The 15,141-nt window shown below is 44.0% G+C and overlaps 1 protein-coding gene across 1 annotated transcript in view; it reads right to left on the minus strand.

Annotated features, from left to right (window-relative positions):
* Positions 1-504: 504 nt before the first annotated feature.
* Positions 505-15,141, minus strand: part of CCDC150 (coiled-coil domain containing 150) — a 99,001-nt gene continuing 84,364 nt past the window's right edge. Inside the window, exon 23 of the mRNA XM_083177419.1 lies at positions 505-838. Coding sequence (XP_083033545.1) covers positions 677-838 — 162 coding nt within the window. The 3' untranslated portion in view covers positions 505-676. The remainder of the gene's footprint in view (positions 839-15,141) is intronic.

The raw sequence follows: 15,141 nt of genomic DNA on the forward strand, positions 1-15,141 counted from the left end.
GGAAAACAGGATGCAGGTTTTTGCCTTTTACCAAACTGAAGGATGAGGAGGAGCAGAAGCACCGTTGTCCACATTTAAGGCTAGCTTGACCTTCTCAATCAAATCCTCAAACCCCTGAGAAGCCTGTTCAGGTTCTTCAGGCTCAACCTCATCCTCCAGAAATTGAAGTAGCACCATCAACTGCCAAGGACATGGTTAGTGTTCATTCTAGCACCCGCCATCTTTGAAAACCCATACAGTTCCTCTTCCCTGCCTGGGGTGTTGCTGTCTGCTGTGGTGTTTCTAGCACAGGTCTGATTTGCATATCAGTGCTGATATACAGAACACACTGTGCTAGAAGGACTACAGCAGACAGCGACACCCCAGGCAGGAAAGAGGATCTGCATGGGTTTTCAAAGAAGGCGGGTGCTAGAATGAACACTACATGGTCCATCGTCTGCATTAGCTCATCGGCAAGTGTGGTCACCAACAAATGCATAGAAGACTATAATATAAAAACAGTACTCAGAAAAGATTCATCTGTATTTCAGTACAAAAATAAATACAATAAATAATCTGCATTTTATAAATGTATAAAAAAATATATACATGTATACAAATCCATGTTACATCTTTAAATTGTCACAATGTGTGTTAAGTGTTTTCAGCAACATAGGAAACGGTCCTTATAGCAGTTCTAGGACGAAGTGTTCAGAACCAGATCTCCAGTTGGTTTGCTTTTCTCATTCACCTGAACGTTTCTTGAAATCAACTTAAGCTTCTGTTTGGTCTCCCAGTGTTCCATAGTAGAATGGGAAAGAAACTGTGGACGCTTCACATGGTAACATTCTGGATCATCCTGCCGGAGGAAGGAAACTTCAATAAACCCACAAATTTCATTTTCAAGTCTAAGTAATTATGTGTATAGCAGCTGCATGCTCCTGTAACTTATTGCCTAATTCAGAGGTGGACTTTATTTACAGTTTATTATTTATTAATGCAGCTAAGGGCAGTTTTCTCTGGTATACATCTACTATCAGCACCTGAAGCAGCCGCCCAGAAATGGAGACACGCCCACCAGAGCTACCTCACTTAATTTGCAATACAGGAAACATTAACTGCTCGAAAAAGTCTATGGCTATGCAAACTGGCCACAGCAGACACCATGATCTTGTAATCTAGGGCTCGCAGCTCATGTCAGATACACATACACACTAGTATTTTTATAATCACTCCCCACAAGCACCATGCTAACACCACCACACTGTCACTTCCTGTAAATCATTTTGCAGATGCCCCCTTATCGCGTGCATGGGTAATGCAGCAGCATTTTGACGTGTGCGCAATACAAATGCAGCACATGCGCAGTCTGCTTTGCGTCTCCATCTCTGAATAAGACCTTAATGAAGGATAAATTGGGTAATGCATACAAAACATACTTTGGATGCCTAAGAAGAAGAAATGTTAAAATAAAATGTTATAAATGAATGCGATATGATGGCTCTAACTGAATTGCATGATCTGTTCAGCACCCACATTTATCCAATTCGATCACCCAGTTGGGTGGCTACATTAAACCAAGATCATAATAGGCAGGCAGCACTTGGTTTCATGTGTCTATGTGTGCACGTGTACAGTCCTAAAAATAAATATAAAAAGAACCAGATGATGTAAATACTTATGCCATATTGATGATGAACCACACTAATTTCATGTAATAGAACTTGAATAAGTCAATAGGTTGCAATGAACTGCTTATATTTATATGGTGCTACATAGGGCCAGATTCAGAGTTGTATGCAAACCTGTTGTCTTTGCAGATCCAACTGCGCATATGTCTGAGCTGCGCTGCACATTGATCATGATGGTCCCGCAATGCCGGTCACAAGGCAAAATGTATTCTTCCTGGATATCCCAACGCTTTCTTAACCTTAATATGTCTAAGATTAAAATCTACTCCCCCCCCCCCCAAAAAAAAATGCCAACATTAGACACATCTGTATAAGAATAGTGTTTATTATGTGATAATAAAGAAATTATTTTTAGAATTTTTGTTGGGATGTATATAAGTACTCAGTACTTTAGAACAAATGAGTGACACTAGTGATGGTTTTTCTTAATTCATAGTAGTCTATTATCAGACTAGTTAGTAAGCAGTGTTGGCGAGTTAAACCAATATACACTGTATTGACAGAAGTATTTGGCCAAACCTATTGAATTCAGGTGTTTCAATCAGACCTATTGCCAGATGTGTATAAAATCAAGCACCCAGAGATTGCAGTCTCCATTTGTGATACAAAATGGGTCATTCTGAAGAGCTCAGTGACTTCAAACTTTGTACTGTGATAGGATGCCACCTTTGCAATACGACTAGTCATGGATTTCATCCTTACTGGACACTCTACCGTCAACTGATATTGGGGCAGATGTATTGGGGCAGATGCCTTAACAAGAGATAAATGCAAGGGTGATAAAGAGTGATAAACGTCCAGCCAATCAGCTTCTTACTGACTTTTTCAAACACAGCCTGTAACATGGCAGTTAGCAGGTGATTGGCTGGACGTTTATCTCTCTTTATCACACTTGATTTATCTCTTGTTAAGGCTTAATACAGGGGTGGCCAAACCTGTCCTCAAGATCTTCCAACAGTTCATGTTTTTCAGGCAACATGTGGATCTGTAGTAGTAATGAATGCAGCATGTTTGAAAATGTGACAGTTAGTAATGACTACAGCTGTGCACCAGCTAGGTGACCTAAAAACATGGACTGTTGTCAGATCTCGAGGACTTAATATATCTGCCCCACTATTAGAAAGTGAATGAGATTAAAAAACAGCAATTCAGCCATGAAGCATAAGCCCATGTAAAAGTTGCCAATGCTCTTCTGACTCCATAGCGGAAGTGTTCCAAAATTACCCTAGCAATAACGTAAGTAGTGATGAGCGGGTCCGGATCTCCGAGATCCGGATCCGCACGGACGTCCTGAATCCGAATCCAGGACGTCCGCGGACTCCCGCGCAGGCCCGGAGCCGAAATCGAGGCCCGACGTCACATTGGTGACGTCGGATTCTCGCGAGATCCGGATTACATAAAAGCCGGGACCCGCCGCCGCCATCTTCATTCTGTGGGGCGACGCAGAGCAGGCAGCAGTGCTGCCAGAGAGGGGGGTTTTATTTATTGCTCCGTGAGGGGGGTTTGCTGGAGCGTTGTGTGTGTCACTGTGCTGCTTGCTGCTAAAGAGCTGCAAGTACAGAGGGGGTTTAATCATTTTTTATTGTGCTGCTGGAGAGTGATTTTTTTTTCTATATTGCTGTAGCCTGCTCATCTGTAATTTGTGTCACTGCTGCTGCTACAGAATACTACAGACAGAGGGGGGTTTATTGTACTGCCGCAGAGGGGGTTTTCTTTCTATATTGCTATAGCCTGCTCATCTCTAATTGTGTCACTGCTGCTGCTAGCCTGCTACAGAATACTACAGACAGAGGGGGGTTTAATAATTTTTATTGTGCTGCCAGAGAGGGTTTTTGTGCTGCCTGGCTACCTGTTATATGGTTGTAAACACCTACCAGGCAGTCACCTCTGTTGTTGCCAGTGCCACTACCTTGTACCTACCTCTCAGAGTATATAAAAAAAAATAAAAAATAAATTAAAAATATATAAAAATATAAAAAAAAATAATTAAGTTGTTGTTGTTGCTGACACCACTGGCTGCCGTTAGATATCGCAGACTCAGTAATTAAATTTTTAACTGTGGTTTGCTGACGCCACTTGTTGTGTTACCTACCAGTGTATCCACTTTTGTATCTTGCTGCTGTTGTCACTGGCTAGTGACAACAACCAGCTGATATCTGGGTATCCAGTTTGCTGCCACCGCTGCCGTTACATATATCGCAGTAAATAACTCCGGTTTGCTGACGCCACTTGTTGTGTTACCTACCAGTGTATCCACAAAATAAATATTGTATCTTGCTGCTGTTGTCACTGGCTAGTGACAACCAGCTGATATCTGGGTATCCAGTTTGCTGCCACCGCTGCCGTTACATATATCGCAGTAAATAACTCCGGTTTGCTGACGCCACTTGTTGTGTTACCTACCAGTGTAACTATCCACAAAATAAATATTGTATCTTGCTGCTGTTGTCACTGGCTAGTGACAACCAGCTGATATCTGGGTATCCAGTTTGCTGCCACCGCTGCCGTTACATATATCGCAGTAAATAACTCCGGTTTGCTGACGCCACTTGTTGTGTTACCTACCAGTGTAACTATCCACAAAATAAATATTGTATCTTGCTGCTGTTGTCACTGGCTAGTGACAACCAGCTGATATCTGGGTATCCAGTTTGCTGCCACTGCTGCCGTTACATATATCGCAGTAAATAACTCCGGTTTGCTGACGCCACTTGTTGTGTTACCTACCAGTGTAACTATCCACAAAATAAATATTGTATCTTGCTGCTGTTGTCACTGGCTAGTGACAACAACCAGCTGATATCTGGGTATCCAGTTTGCTGCCACTGCTGCCGTTACATATATCGCAGTAAATAACTCCGGTTTGCTGACGCCACTTGTTGTGTTACCTACCAGTGTAACTATCCACAAAATAAATATTGTATCTTGCTGCTGTTGTCACTGGCTAGTGACAACCAGCTGATATCTGGGTATCCAGTTTGCTGCCACCGCTGCCGTTACATATATCGCAGTAAATAACTCCGGTTTGCTGACGCCACCTGTTGTGTTACCTACCAGTGTAACTATCCACAAAATAAATATTGTATCTTGCTGCTGTTGTCACTGGCTAGTGACAACAACCAGCTGATATCTGGGTATCCAGTTTGCTGCCACTGCTGCCGTTACATATATCGCAGTAAATAACTCCGGTTTGCTGACGCCACTTGTTGTGTTACCTACCAGTGTATCCACTTTTGTATCTTGCTGCTGTTGTCACTGGCTAGTGACAACAACCAGCTGATATCTGGGTATCCAGTTTGCTGCCACTGCTGCCGTTACATATATCGCAGTAAATAACTCCGGTTTGCTGACGCCACTTGTTGTGTTACCTACCAGTGTATCCACAAAATAAATATTGTATCTTGCTGCTGTTGTCACTGGCTAGTGACAACAACCAGCTGATATCTGGGTATCCAGTTTGCTGCCACCGCTGCCGTTACATATATCGCAGTAAATAACTCCGGTTTGCTGACGCCACCTGTTGTGTTACCTACCAGTGTAACTATCCACAAAATAAATATTGTATCTTGCTGCTGTTGTCACTGGCTAGTGACAACAACCAGCTGATATCTGGGTATCCAGTTTGCTGCCACTGCTGCCGTTACATATATCGCAGTAAATAACTCCGGTTTGCTGACGCCACTTGTTGTGTTACCTACCAGTGTAACTATCCACAAAATAAATATTGTATCTTGCTGCTGTTGTCACTGGCTAGTGACAACAACCAGCTGATATCTGGGTATCCAGTTTGCTGCCACCGCTGCCGTTACATATATCGCAGTAAATAACTCCGGTTTGCTGACGCCACCTGTTGTGTTACCTACCAGTGTAACTATCCACAAAATAAATATTGTATCTTGCTGCTGTTGTCACTGGCTAGTGACAACAACCAGCTGATATCTGGGTATCCAGTTTGCTGCCACTGCTGCCGTTACATATATCGCAGTAAATAACTCCGGTTTGCTGACGCCACTTGTTGTGTTACCTACCAGTGTATCCACTTTTGTATCTTGCTGCTGTTGTCACTGGCTAGTGACAACAACCAGCTGATATCTGGGTATCCAGTTTGCTGCCACTGCTGCCGTTACATATATCGCAGTAAATAACTCCGGTTTGCTGACGCCACTTGTTGTGTTACCTACCAGTGTATCCACAAAATAAATATTGTATCTTGCTGCTGTTGTCACTGGCTAGTGACAACAACCAGCTGATATCTGGGTATCCAGTTTGCTGCCACTGCTGCCGTTACATATATCGCAGTAAATAACTCCGGTTTGCTGACGCCACTTGTTGTGTTACCTACCAGTGTAACTATCCACAAAATAAATATTGTATCTTGCTGCTGTTGTCACTGGCTAGTGACAACAACCAGCTGATATCTGGGTATCCAGTTTGCTGCCACTGCTGCCGTTACATATATCGCAGTAAATAACTCCGGTTTGCTGACGCCACTTGTTGTGTTACCTACCAGTGTATCCACTTTTGTATCTTGCTGCTGTTGTCACTGGCTAGTGACAACAACCAGCTGATATCTGGGTATCCAGTTTGCTGCCACTGCTGCCGTTACATATATCGCAGTAAATAACTCCGGTTTGCTGACGCCACTTGTTGTGTTACCTACCAGTGTATCCACAAAATAAATATTGTATCTTGCTGCTGTTGTCACTGGCTAGTGACAACAACCAGCTGATATCTGGGTATCCAGTTTGCTGCCACCGCTGCCGTTACATATATCGCAGTAAATAACTCCGGTTTGCTGACGCCACTTGTTGTGTTACCTACCAGTGTAACTATCCACAAAATAAATATTGTATCTTGCTGCTGTTGTCACTGGCTAGTGACAACAACCAGCTGATATCTCGGTATCCAGTTTGCTGCCACCGCTGCCTACCGTTAGATATCGCAGTACATAACTCTGGTTTGCTGACGCCACTTGTTGTGTTACTGATATATATCCACTTTTGTATCTTGCTGCTGTTGTCACTGGATAAGGACAACAACCAGCTGATATCTCGGTATCCAGTTTGCTGACACCGCTGCCTAACGTTAGATATCCAAAATATGGAGGATAAAAAAAAAGGAAAAGATGAGGAGCCACTTCGTCGTGCTTCTGAAGCTGATGCCACTAGTCATCATGACATAGGCGATGAAATGCCATCGACGTCGTCTGCCAAGGCCGATGCCCAGTGTCAAAGTAGAGGGCATGTAAAATCCAAAAAGCCAAAGTTGAGTAAAAGGCCCTTAAAAAGAAAAAGCAAATCATTGGAGGAGAAACTTAAAGTTGCCAGTGTGCCATTTACAACGCGGAGTGGCAAGGAACGGCTACGGCCATGGCCTATGTTCATGACTAGTGGCTCAGCTTCACAAGATAAACAAAGTCCTCCTCCTCCTCCTCCTCCTCCTCCTTCTCCCACTTTAAAATTTAAGAGATTTAAGGTGTCACCAACAAAAATCCAGCAAACAACTCTGCCTTCCAAAGAAGACATGGTATCACAAATCCCAGTGGAGAGTCCAAGGGTGTTGGTGGTTGCGATGCCTGACCTTCCCATCACTGTACGGGAAGAGGATGCTCCTTTCAGCATTCGCAGCACACCCTCTGCATGTGCTGGAAGGATCACAGACAGTGCAGTTGCAGATGTCGATAATGAAGGTGTCAGTGTTGTACACCAGGAGGAGGATATTGATGAAGCTGGTGCTGAGGGAGAAATTGACGAGGAGGACGATGCTGATGCGGTTTGCTTAAATGAGGCACCGGGCAAGACAGTTGTTGTCCGTGAGATCCCAAAGGGCATCACCATGCCTGGACAGAAGACCAATAAATCCACCTCTTCGGTCTGGAATTATTTTTATCCCAAACCGTCCAACAATTGTTTTGCCATATGTAGCTTATGCAAAGCTCAAATAAGCAGGGGTAAGGACGTTTCCCACCTAGGGACATCCTCCCTTCTACGTCACTTGAAGAGCGTTCATAAGTTGCTGTTTAGTTCAGAAACTGTGGCTAAGAATGTACACAGTCCAGGGACAACTAAATCCCTTTGTCCTGTTGTGTCCACGTGCCCAACTACACCGCAAAGTCCCTCCTCGTCAATTTCTTCCTCAATGAGGATTGGGAGTAGTCCTATAGGCCATGTTACTTGCCTGACTGACTCCTCTCCTATCCGGGATTCTTCTGGAGGATCCTGCATTGCTACGCCTCCTACTGCTGCCGCTGCTGCTGTTGCTGCTGGGAGTCATTCATCATCCCGGAGGGGAAGTCGGAACACTTATTTCACTAAGCAATTGACTGTCCAACAGTCCTTTGCCATGAAGATGAAGTATGACAGCAGTCATCCAATGGCAAAGCGGGTAACTGAGGCCTTAGCAGATCTGATTGTATTAGATGTGCTTCCGGTGTCCATAACTGCTGGAGTAGGATTTAGACGATTGATGGACTTAGTGTGTCCCCGTTACAAAATACCGTCAAGATTCCACTTCGCTAGACAGGCGATACCGAAGCTGTACAGTAAAGTGCATAAAAGTGTTCTCAGTGCCCTGAAAAATGCGGTCATACCCACTGTCCACTTAACAACGGACATGTGGACAAGTGGAAAAGGGCAGACTAGGGATTACATGACCGTGACAGCCCACTGGGTAGATGAATCACCTTGTCCAGCAGCAACAACAGCAGCAGCACCAGTAGTAGGACCTGGGAAATGCCAGCTCCTTCCTAGGCAGGCTACGTTGTGTGTAACCGCTTTCCGTAAGAGGCACACCGCCGATAACCTTTTACAGAAACTGAGGGTAATCATTGGGCAATGGCTTACCCCTCTTAGACTCTCCTGGGGATTTGTGGTGTCAGACAATGCCTGCAATATCGTGCGGGCATTAAAGCAGGGCAAATTCCAGCATGTGCCCTGTTTTGCTCACACGATAAATTTGGTGGTCCAGAGTTTTCTAAGAGACAACAGAGCTGTGCAGGGGACTCTTTCGGTGGCCCGAAAAATTTGTGGCCACTTTCGTCATTCGGCGGCTGCATGCCAAAGACTGGAGCGGCAGCAAACACTGTTGAACCTGCCCCTCCATCAGCTGAAGCAAGAGGTCGTAACGCGGTGGAACTCAACCCTCTATATGCTTCAGAGGATGGAGGAGCAGCAAAGGGCCATTCAAGCCTATACATCCACCTATGACATAGGCAAAGGAGGGGGTATGCACCTGACTCAAGCACAGTGGAGAATGATTTCAGTGTTGTGCAAGATTCTCCAACCCTTCGAACTTGCCACACGTGAAGTCAGTTCAGACACTGCCAGCTTGAGTCAGGTCATTCCCCTCATCAGGCTTTTGCAGAAACAGTTGGAGAAAGTGAAGGAGGAGCTGAGACGGAGCGAGTCCTCTAAGCATGTGGGACTTGTGGATGAAGTCCTTCATACGCTTTGCCAGGATTCGAGGGTGGTACAAATTTTGAAATCAGAGGAGTACATTTTGGCCACCGTGCTCGATCCTCGGTTTAAAGCCTACGTGGTGTCACTCTTTCCGGCGGACACAAGCCTGCAGAAGTGCAAAGAACTGCTGGTTAGAAAACTGTCATCTTCTGAAGTGGAAAGTGACTCAGCAGCACCTTCTCCTTCATTTTCTCCAGCAACTGGTTCTGCAAGGAAACAACTGCGATTTCCTAAACCCCCCGCTGGTGGTGATAAAGGACCAAGTTTGGACATTTGGTCTGGGCTGAAGGACCTTCCAACAATTTCTGACATGTCTACTTCCACTGCCTATGATGCTATCACCATTGACAGAATGGTGGAGGATTATATGGGTGACAGCACCCAAGTAGGCATGTCAGAGAGTCCTTACCAGTACTGGCAGAAAAAAAAGGAAATTTGGAAGCCCCTGTACAAACTGGCTCTATATTACCTCAGTTGCCCTTCCTCCAGTGTGTACTCCGAAAGAGTTTTTAGTGCAGCTGGGAACCTTGTCAGCAATAAGCGTAGGAGGTTGCTTCCAAAAAATGTGGAGAAGATGATGTTCATAAAAATGAATTATCAATTCTACGAGAAAGACCAGCGTCCACAAAGTACACAGGAACCTGTGGTGGTGGATTCCAGCGGGGACGAATTAATACTCTGTGAGGGTGAGGAAGAACAAGATACTGATGGTGGTGAGGAATCGCTGGATGAGGATGAGGACGACCTTTTGCCTCTGTAGAGCCAGTTTGTGCAGGGACATATTAAATGGCAGCTTGTGATGTGGGGGCCCAAACGAACCAATCATTTCAGCCACAGTCGTGTGGCAGACCCTGTGGCTGAAATGATTGGTTTGTTAAAGTGTGCGTGTCCTGTTTATACAACATAAGGGTGGGTGGGAGGGCCCAAGGACAATTCCATCTTGCACCTCTTTTTTGTCTTTTGAATAATGTGCTCTTTGGGGCCTAGTTTGGGTGGGAGTGCCGTAGGACAATTCCATCTTGCACCTCTTTTTTGTCTTTTGAATAATGTGCTCTTTGGGGCCTAGTTTGGGTGGGAGTGCCCTTGGACACTTCCATCTTGCACCTCTTTTTTGTCTTTTGAATAATGTGCTCTTTGGGGCCTAGTTTGGGTGGGAGTGCCGTAGGACAATTCCATCTTGCACCTCTTTTTTGTCTTTTGAATAATGTGCTCTTTGGGGCCTAGTTTGGGTGGGAGTGCCGTAGGACAATTCCATCTTGCACCTCTTTTTTGTCTTTTGAATAATGTGCTCTTTGGGGCCTAGTTTGGGTGGGAGTGCCCTTGGACACTTCCATCTTGCACCTCTTTTTTATCTTTTGAATAATGTGCTCTTTGGGGCCTAGTTTGGGTGGGAGTGCCGTAGGACAATTCCATCTTGCACCTCTTTTTTGTCTTTTGAATAATGTGCTCTTTGGGGCCTAGTTTGGGTGGGAGTGCCCTTGGACACTTCCATCTTGCACCTCTTTTTTGTCTTTTGAATAATGTGCTCTTTGGGGCCTAGTTTGGGTGGGAGTGCCCTTGGACACTTCCATCTTGCACCTCTTTTTTGTCTTTTGAATAATGTGCTCTTTGGGGCCTAGTTTGGGTGGGAGTGCCGTAGGACAATTCCATCTTGCACCTCTTTTTTGTCTTTTGAATGATGTGCTCTTTGGGGCCTAGTTTGGGTGGGAGGGCCCTTGGACAATTCCATCTTGCACCTCTTTTTTTCTTTTGAATAATGTGCTCTTTGGGGCCTAGTTTTTCTATCTGCCACTGCAGTGCCACTCCTAGATGGGCCACGTGTTTGTGCCGCCCATTTGTCTTGCTTATCATAGTCATCCAGCTACCTCGGTGCAACATTTTGGCCTAAAAACAATATTGTGAGGTGTGAGGTCTTCAGAATAGACTGTAAATGAGTGGAGAAGAAAGCTGATGGGGTTAATAATAGCATAGGAGCAAAAAAACACCTAAATTATGCAATGTTAACCATTTTTATGCTTTTTTCAAAAAAATCAGAACCCAAAACCCAAAACCCAAAACCTTTAGGGGGTGTTTTGGCAAAACCCATTAGAACCCAAAACCTGAAGGTAATCAGAACCCAAAACCCAAAACGCGAAAAAGTGTCCGGTGCACATCTCTAAACGTAAGCACAAAAACTGTGCAGCAAGAGCTTAATGGAATGGGTTCCATAACAGAGCAGCTGCATGCAAGCCTCTCTATTTACCCAGTCCAATACCAAGCATAGGATGGAGTGGTTTAACCCCTTCCCGCCGCAGCCTGTTTTTGCCTTCCTGACAGAGCCCTTTTTTTCAAATCTGACATGTATCACTTAAGTGGGGATAACTTTTTTTTGCTTTTACTTATCCCAGTGATTTTGAGATTGTTTTCTCGTGACACATTGTACTTCAAGTTAGTGGTAAATTTTCGTCGATACAGTCTGTGTTTTTTTGTGAAAAATACCAAAATGTCGTAAAAAAATGGAAAATTTAGCAATTTTCAAAATGTTAAATTTTCTGCTTGTGAGACAAATAATCATACCACTCAAAATAGTTAATAACTAACATAGACCATATGTCTACTTTATGTTGCCATCATTATTTCAACCTCCTTTTAATTTTTTTGGACACTAGGAGGCTTAAAATATGAATAGCAAATTCTCAAATTTTCAAGAAAATTTCAAACACTGATTTTTTTAGGGACCAGTTCAGTTCTGATGTGACTTTGAGGGACTTGTATGTGAGACACCCCCATCAATGATGCCATTTCAAAAACTGCACCCCTCACAGTATTCAAAACAGCATTTTGGAAGTTTGTTAACCCTTTAGGTGTTTCACAGGAATTAAAACAAAGTGTAGGTGAAATTTCAAAATTTCATTTTTTTTGCAGATTTTCAATTTTAATAAATTTTTCTAAGGAACACAGTACATTTTACTAGAGAAATGTGACTAAAAATTGATTCCCCCAATTCTTTTGTTTTCATAAATATCCTAAATGTGGCCCTAGTGTGCACGTTGACCAAACCACAGGCTTCATAATAGAAGGAGCACCTACTTGATTTTGGAGCCTTCTTTTTTATGAGATTATTTTTTAGGCACCATGTAGGTTTCTAGGCACCATAAGATGCTAAAACTACACCCTACACTAAGATTGCAAACTACACCCCTCAGGGAATTCATCTAGGGGTATAATGTACATTTCAAACCCCCAGGGGTTTCACCAATTGTGGTACAACTGGGCAGTGAAAATGAAAAATTAAATTTTTTACACAAAAATGCAGTTCTGGCTCAAGATTTTTCATTTTCACAAGGAATGAAGGAGACAAAGCACCCCAAAATCTGTGCCCTAATTTCTGCCGAGTACGGCAATGCCTCACATGTGACCAAAAAATACCATTTGGGTGCATGGCAGGACTCAGAAGGGAAGGAGTGATTTTTGTATTTTGCAGCTCAGATTCTGGTGGAATTTTGGTGGGTGCTATGTCGCATTAGCAAGACCCCCAACGCGCCAATACAGTGGAAGCCCCCACAAGTGACCCCATTTTGCAAACTACACCCCTCAGGGAATTTATCTAGGGGTATAGTGTACATTTCAAACCCCCAGGGGTTTTACCAATTTTGATACAACTGGGCTGTGCAAATGAAAAATTACATTTTTTTACACAAAAATGCAGTTCTGGCTCAAAATTTTTCATTTTCATAAGGTATGAAGGAGAAAATGCACCCCAAAATCTGTGCACCAATTTCTCCCGAGTATGGCAATGCCTCACATGTGACCAAAAAATACCATTTGGGTGCATGGCAGGACTCAGAAGGGAAGGAGTGATTTTTGTATTTTGCAGCTCAGATTCTGGTGGAATTTTGGTGGGTGCTATGTCGCATTAGCAAGACCCCCAAAGCACCAATACAGTGGAACCCCCCCACAAGTGACCCCATTTTGCAAACTACACCCCTCAGGAAATTTATCTAGGGGTATAGTGTACATTTCAAACCCCCAGGGGTTTCACCAATTGTGGTACAACTGGGCTGTGCAAATGAAAAATTACATTTTTTTACACAAAAATGCAGTTCTGGCTCAAAATTTTTCATTTTCATAAGGTATGAAGGAGGAAAAGCACCCCAAAATCTGTGCCCCAATTTCTCCCGAGTATGGCAATGCCTCACATGTGACCAAAAAATACCAGTTGGGTGCATGGCAGGACTCAGAAGGGAAGGAGTGATTTTTGGATTTTGCAGCTCAGATTCTGGTGGAATTTTGGTGGGTGCTATGTCGCATTAGCAAGACCCCCGAAGCACCAATACAGTGGAAGCCCCCCACAAGTGACCCCATTTTGCAAACTACACCCCTCTGGGAATTCATCTAGGGGTATAATGTACATTTCAAACCCCCAGGGGTTTCACCAATTGTGGTACAACTGGGCAGTGAAAATGAAAAATTAAATTTTTTACACAAAAATGCAGTTCTGGCTCAAAATTTTTCATTTTCACAAGGAATGAAGGAGACAAAGCACCCCAAAATCTGTGCCCCAATTTCTCCCGAGTACGGCAATGCTTCATGTGTGACCAAAAAATGGCAGGACTCAGAAGGGAAGGAGTGATATTTGGATTTTGCAGCACAGATTCTGGTGGAATGTTGGTGGGTGCTATGTCGCATTAGCAAGACCCCCAAAGCACCAATACAGTGGAACCCCCCCACAAGTGACCCCATTTTGCAAACTACACCCCTCAGGGAATTCATCTAGGGGTATAGTGTACATTTCAAACCCCCAGGGGTTTCACCAATTTTGATACAACTGGGCTGTGCAAATGAAAAATTACATTTTTTTTACACAAAAATGCAGTTCTGGCTCAAAATTTTTCATTTTCATAAGGTATGAAGGAGAAAAAGCACCCCAAAATCTGTGCCCCAATTTCTCCCGAGTACGGCAATGCCTCACATGTGACCAAAAAATACCAGTTGGGTGCATGGCAGGACTCAGAAGGGAAGGAGTGATTTTTGGATTTTGCGGCTCAGATTCTGGTGGAATGAATGAATGGTGGGTGCTATGTGGCATTAGCAAGACCCCCGAAGCACCGTGAAATGATGAACCTAATAATCCATAGATGTGTGGTATATTTTAAAACACTCCTTTATACATAGGCCGGGTTTGTCGGGGCAAGTGTCACACTGGAAAATAGTTTGCTTTCTTATTCCCTTTTTATAGCAAACTTTGCACCTTTTTTGTGTCCTGCCCTTTTTTCCAGTGGAGGGGATTTCATCAGGAAAATGCTGCCCTGGTACAATACGGGGGCCAGTACTAGAAGTACTGGGGCCCTCTGCCTGCTGGTTCCCAAATATTAGGCCCTTTATGACTTCCTCTTGAAAGTGCATAAATGTCCCCCTCTGGCTGGTAGAACGGAATAGCACGTAAGCGTTATACAGTGCCATCTGGATGATATACACGGCCAGCTTCTTGTACCAGATTTTTGTTTTCCGCAGGGCACTGTACGGCTTCAGTACCTGATCTGAAAGATCCACTCCGCCCATGTACTTATTGTAATCCAGGATACAATTAGGTTTTGAGGTGTGGGTACTGGTACCTCGTACAGGGACGGAGGTGGTACTGTCTCCGTGAATTGTTGTCAGTATAAGGACATCCCTCTTGTCCTTATATTTGACCAACAACATATTTTCGGTGGATTGTGCCCTGCTTTCACCCCTTCTCATTACTTGGGCAATGTGCGTTTTTGGGAGGCCTCTTTGGTTCTTGCGCACAGTACCGCAAGCTGCTGTACCTCTTGAACCAAGGGCCTTAAACAGGGGGATGCTAGTGTAAAAGTTATCCACATAGAGGTGATAACCTTTATCCAGGAAGGGGTGCACTAAATCCCAGACAATTTTTCCACTAACACCTACGAGGGAGGGGGGGCATTCTGGCGGTTCAATTCTTGAATCCTTCCCTTCATATACCCTAAACCTGTGAGTGTACCCTGAGGTGCTTTCACACAGCTTATACATTT

This window comes from Crinia signifera, chromosome 3 (genome assembly GCF_055691185.1).
Source record: "Crinia signifera chromosome 3, ASM5569118v1, whole genome shotgun sequence".
Classification (NCBI taxonomy): Eukaryota; Metazoa; Chordata; class Amphibia; order Anura; family Myobatrachidae; genus Crinia; species Crinia signifera.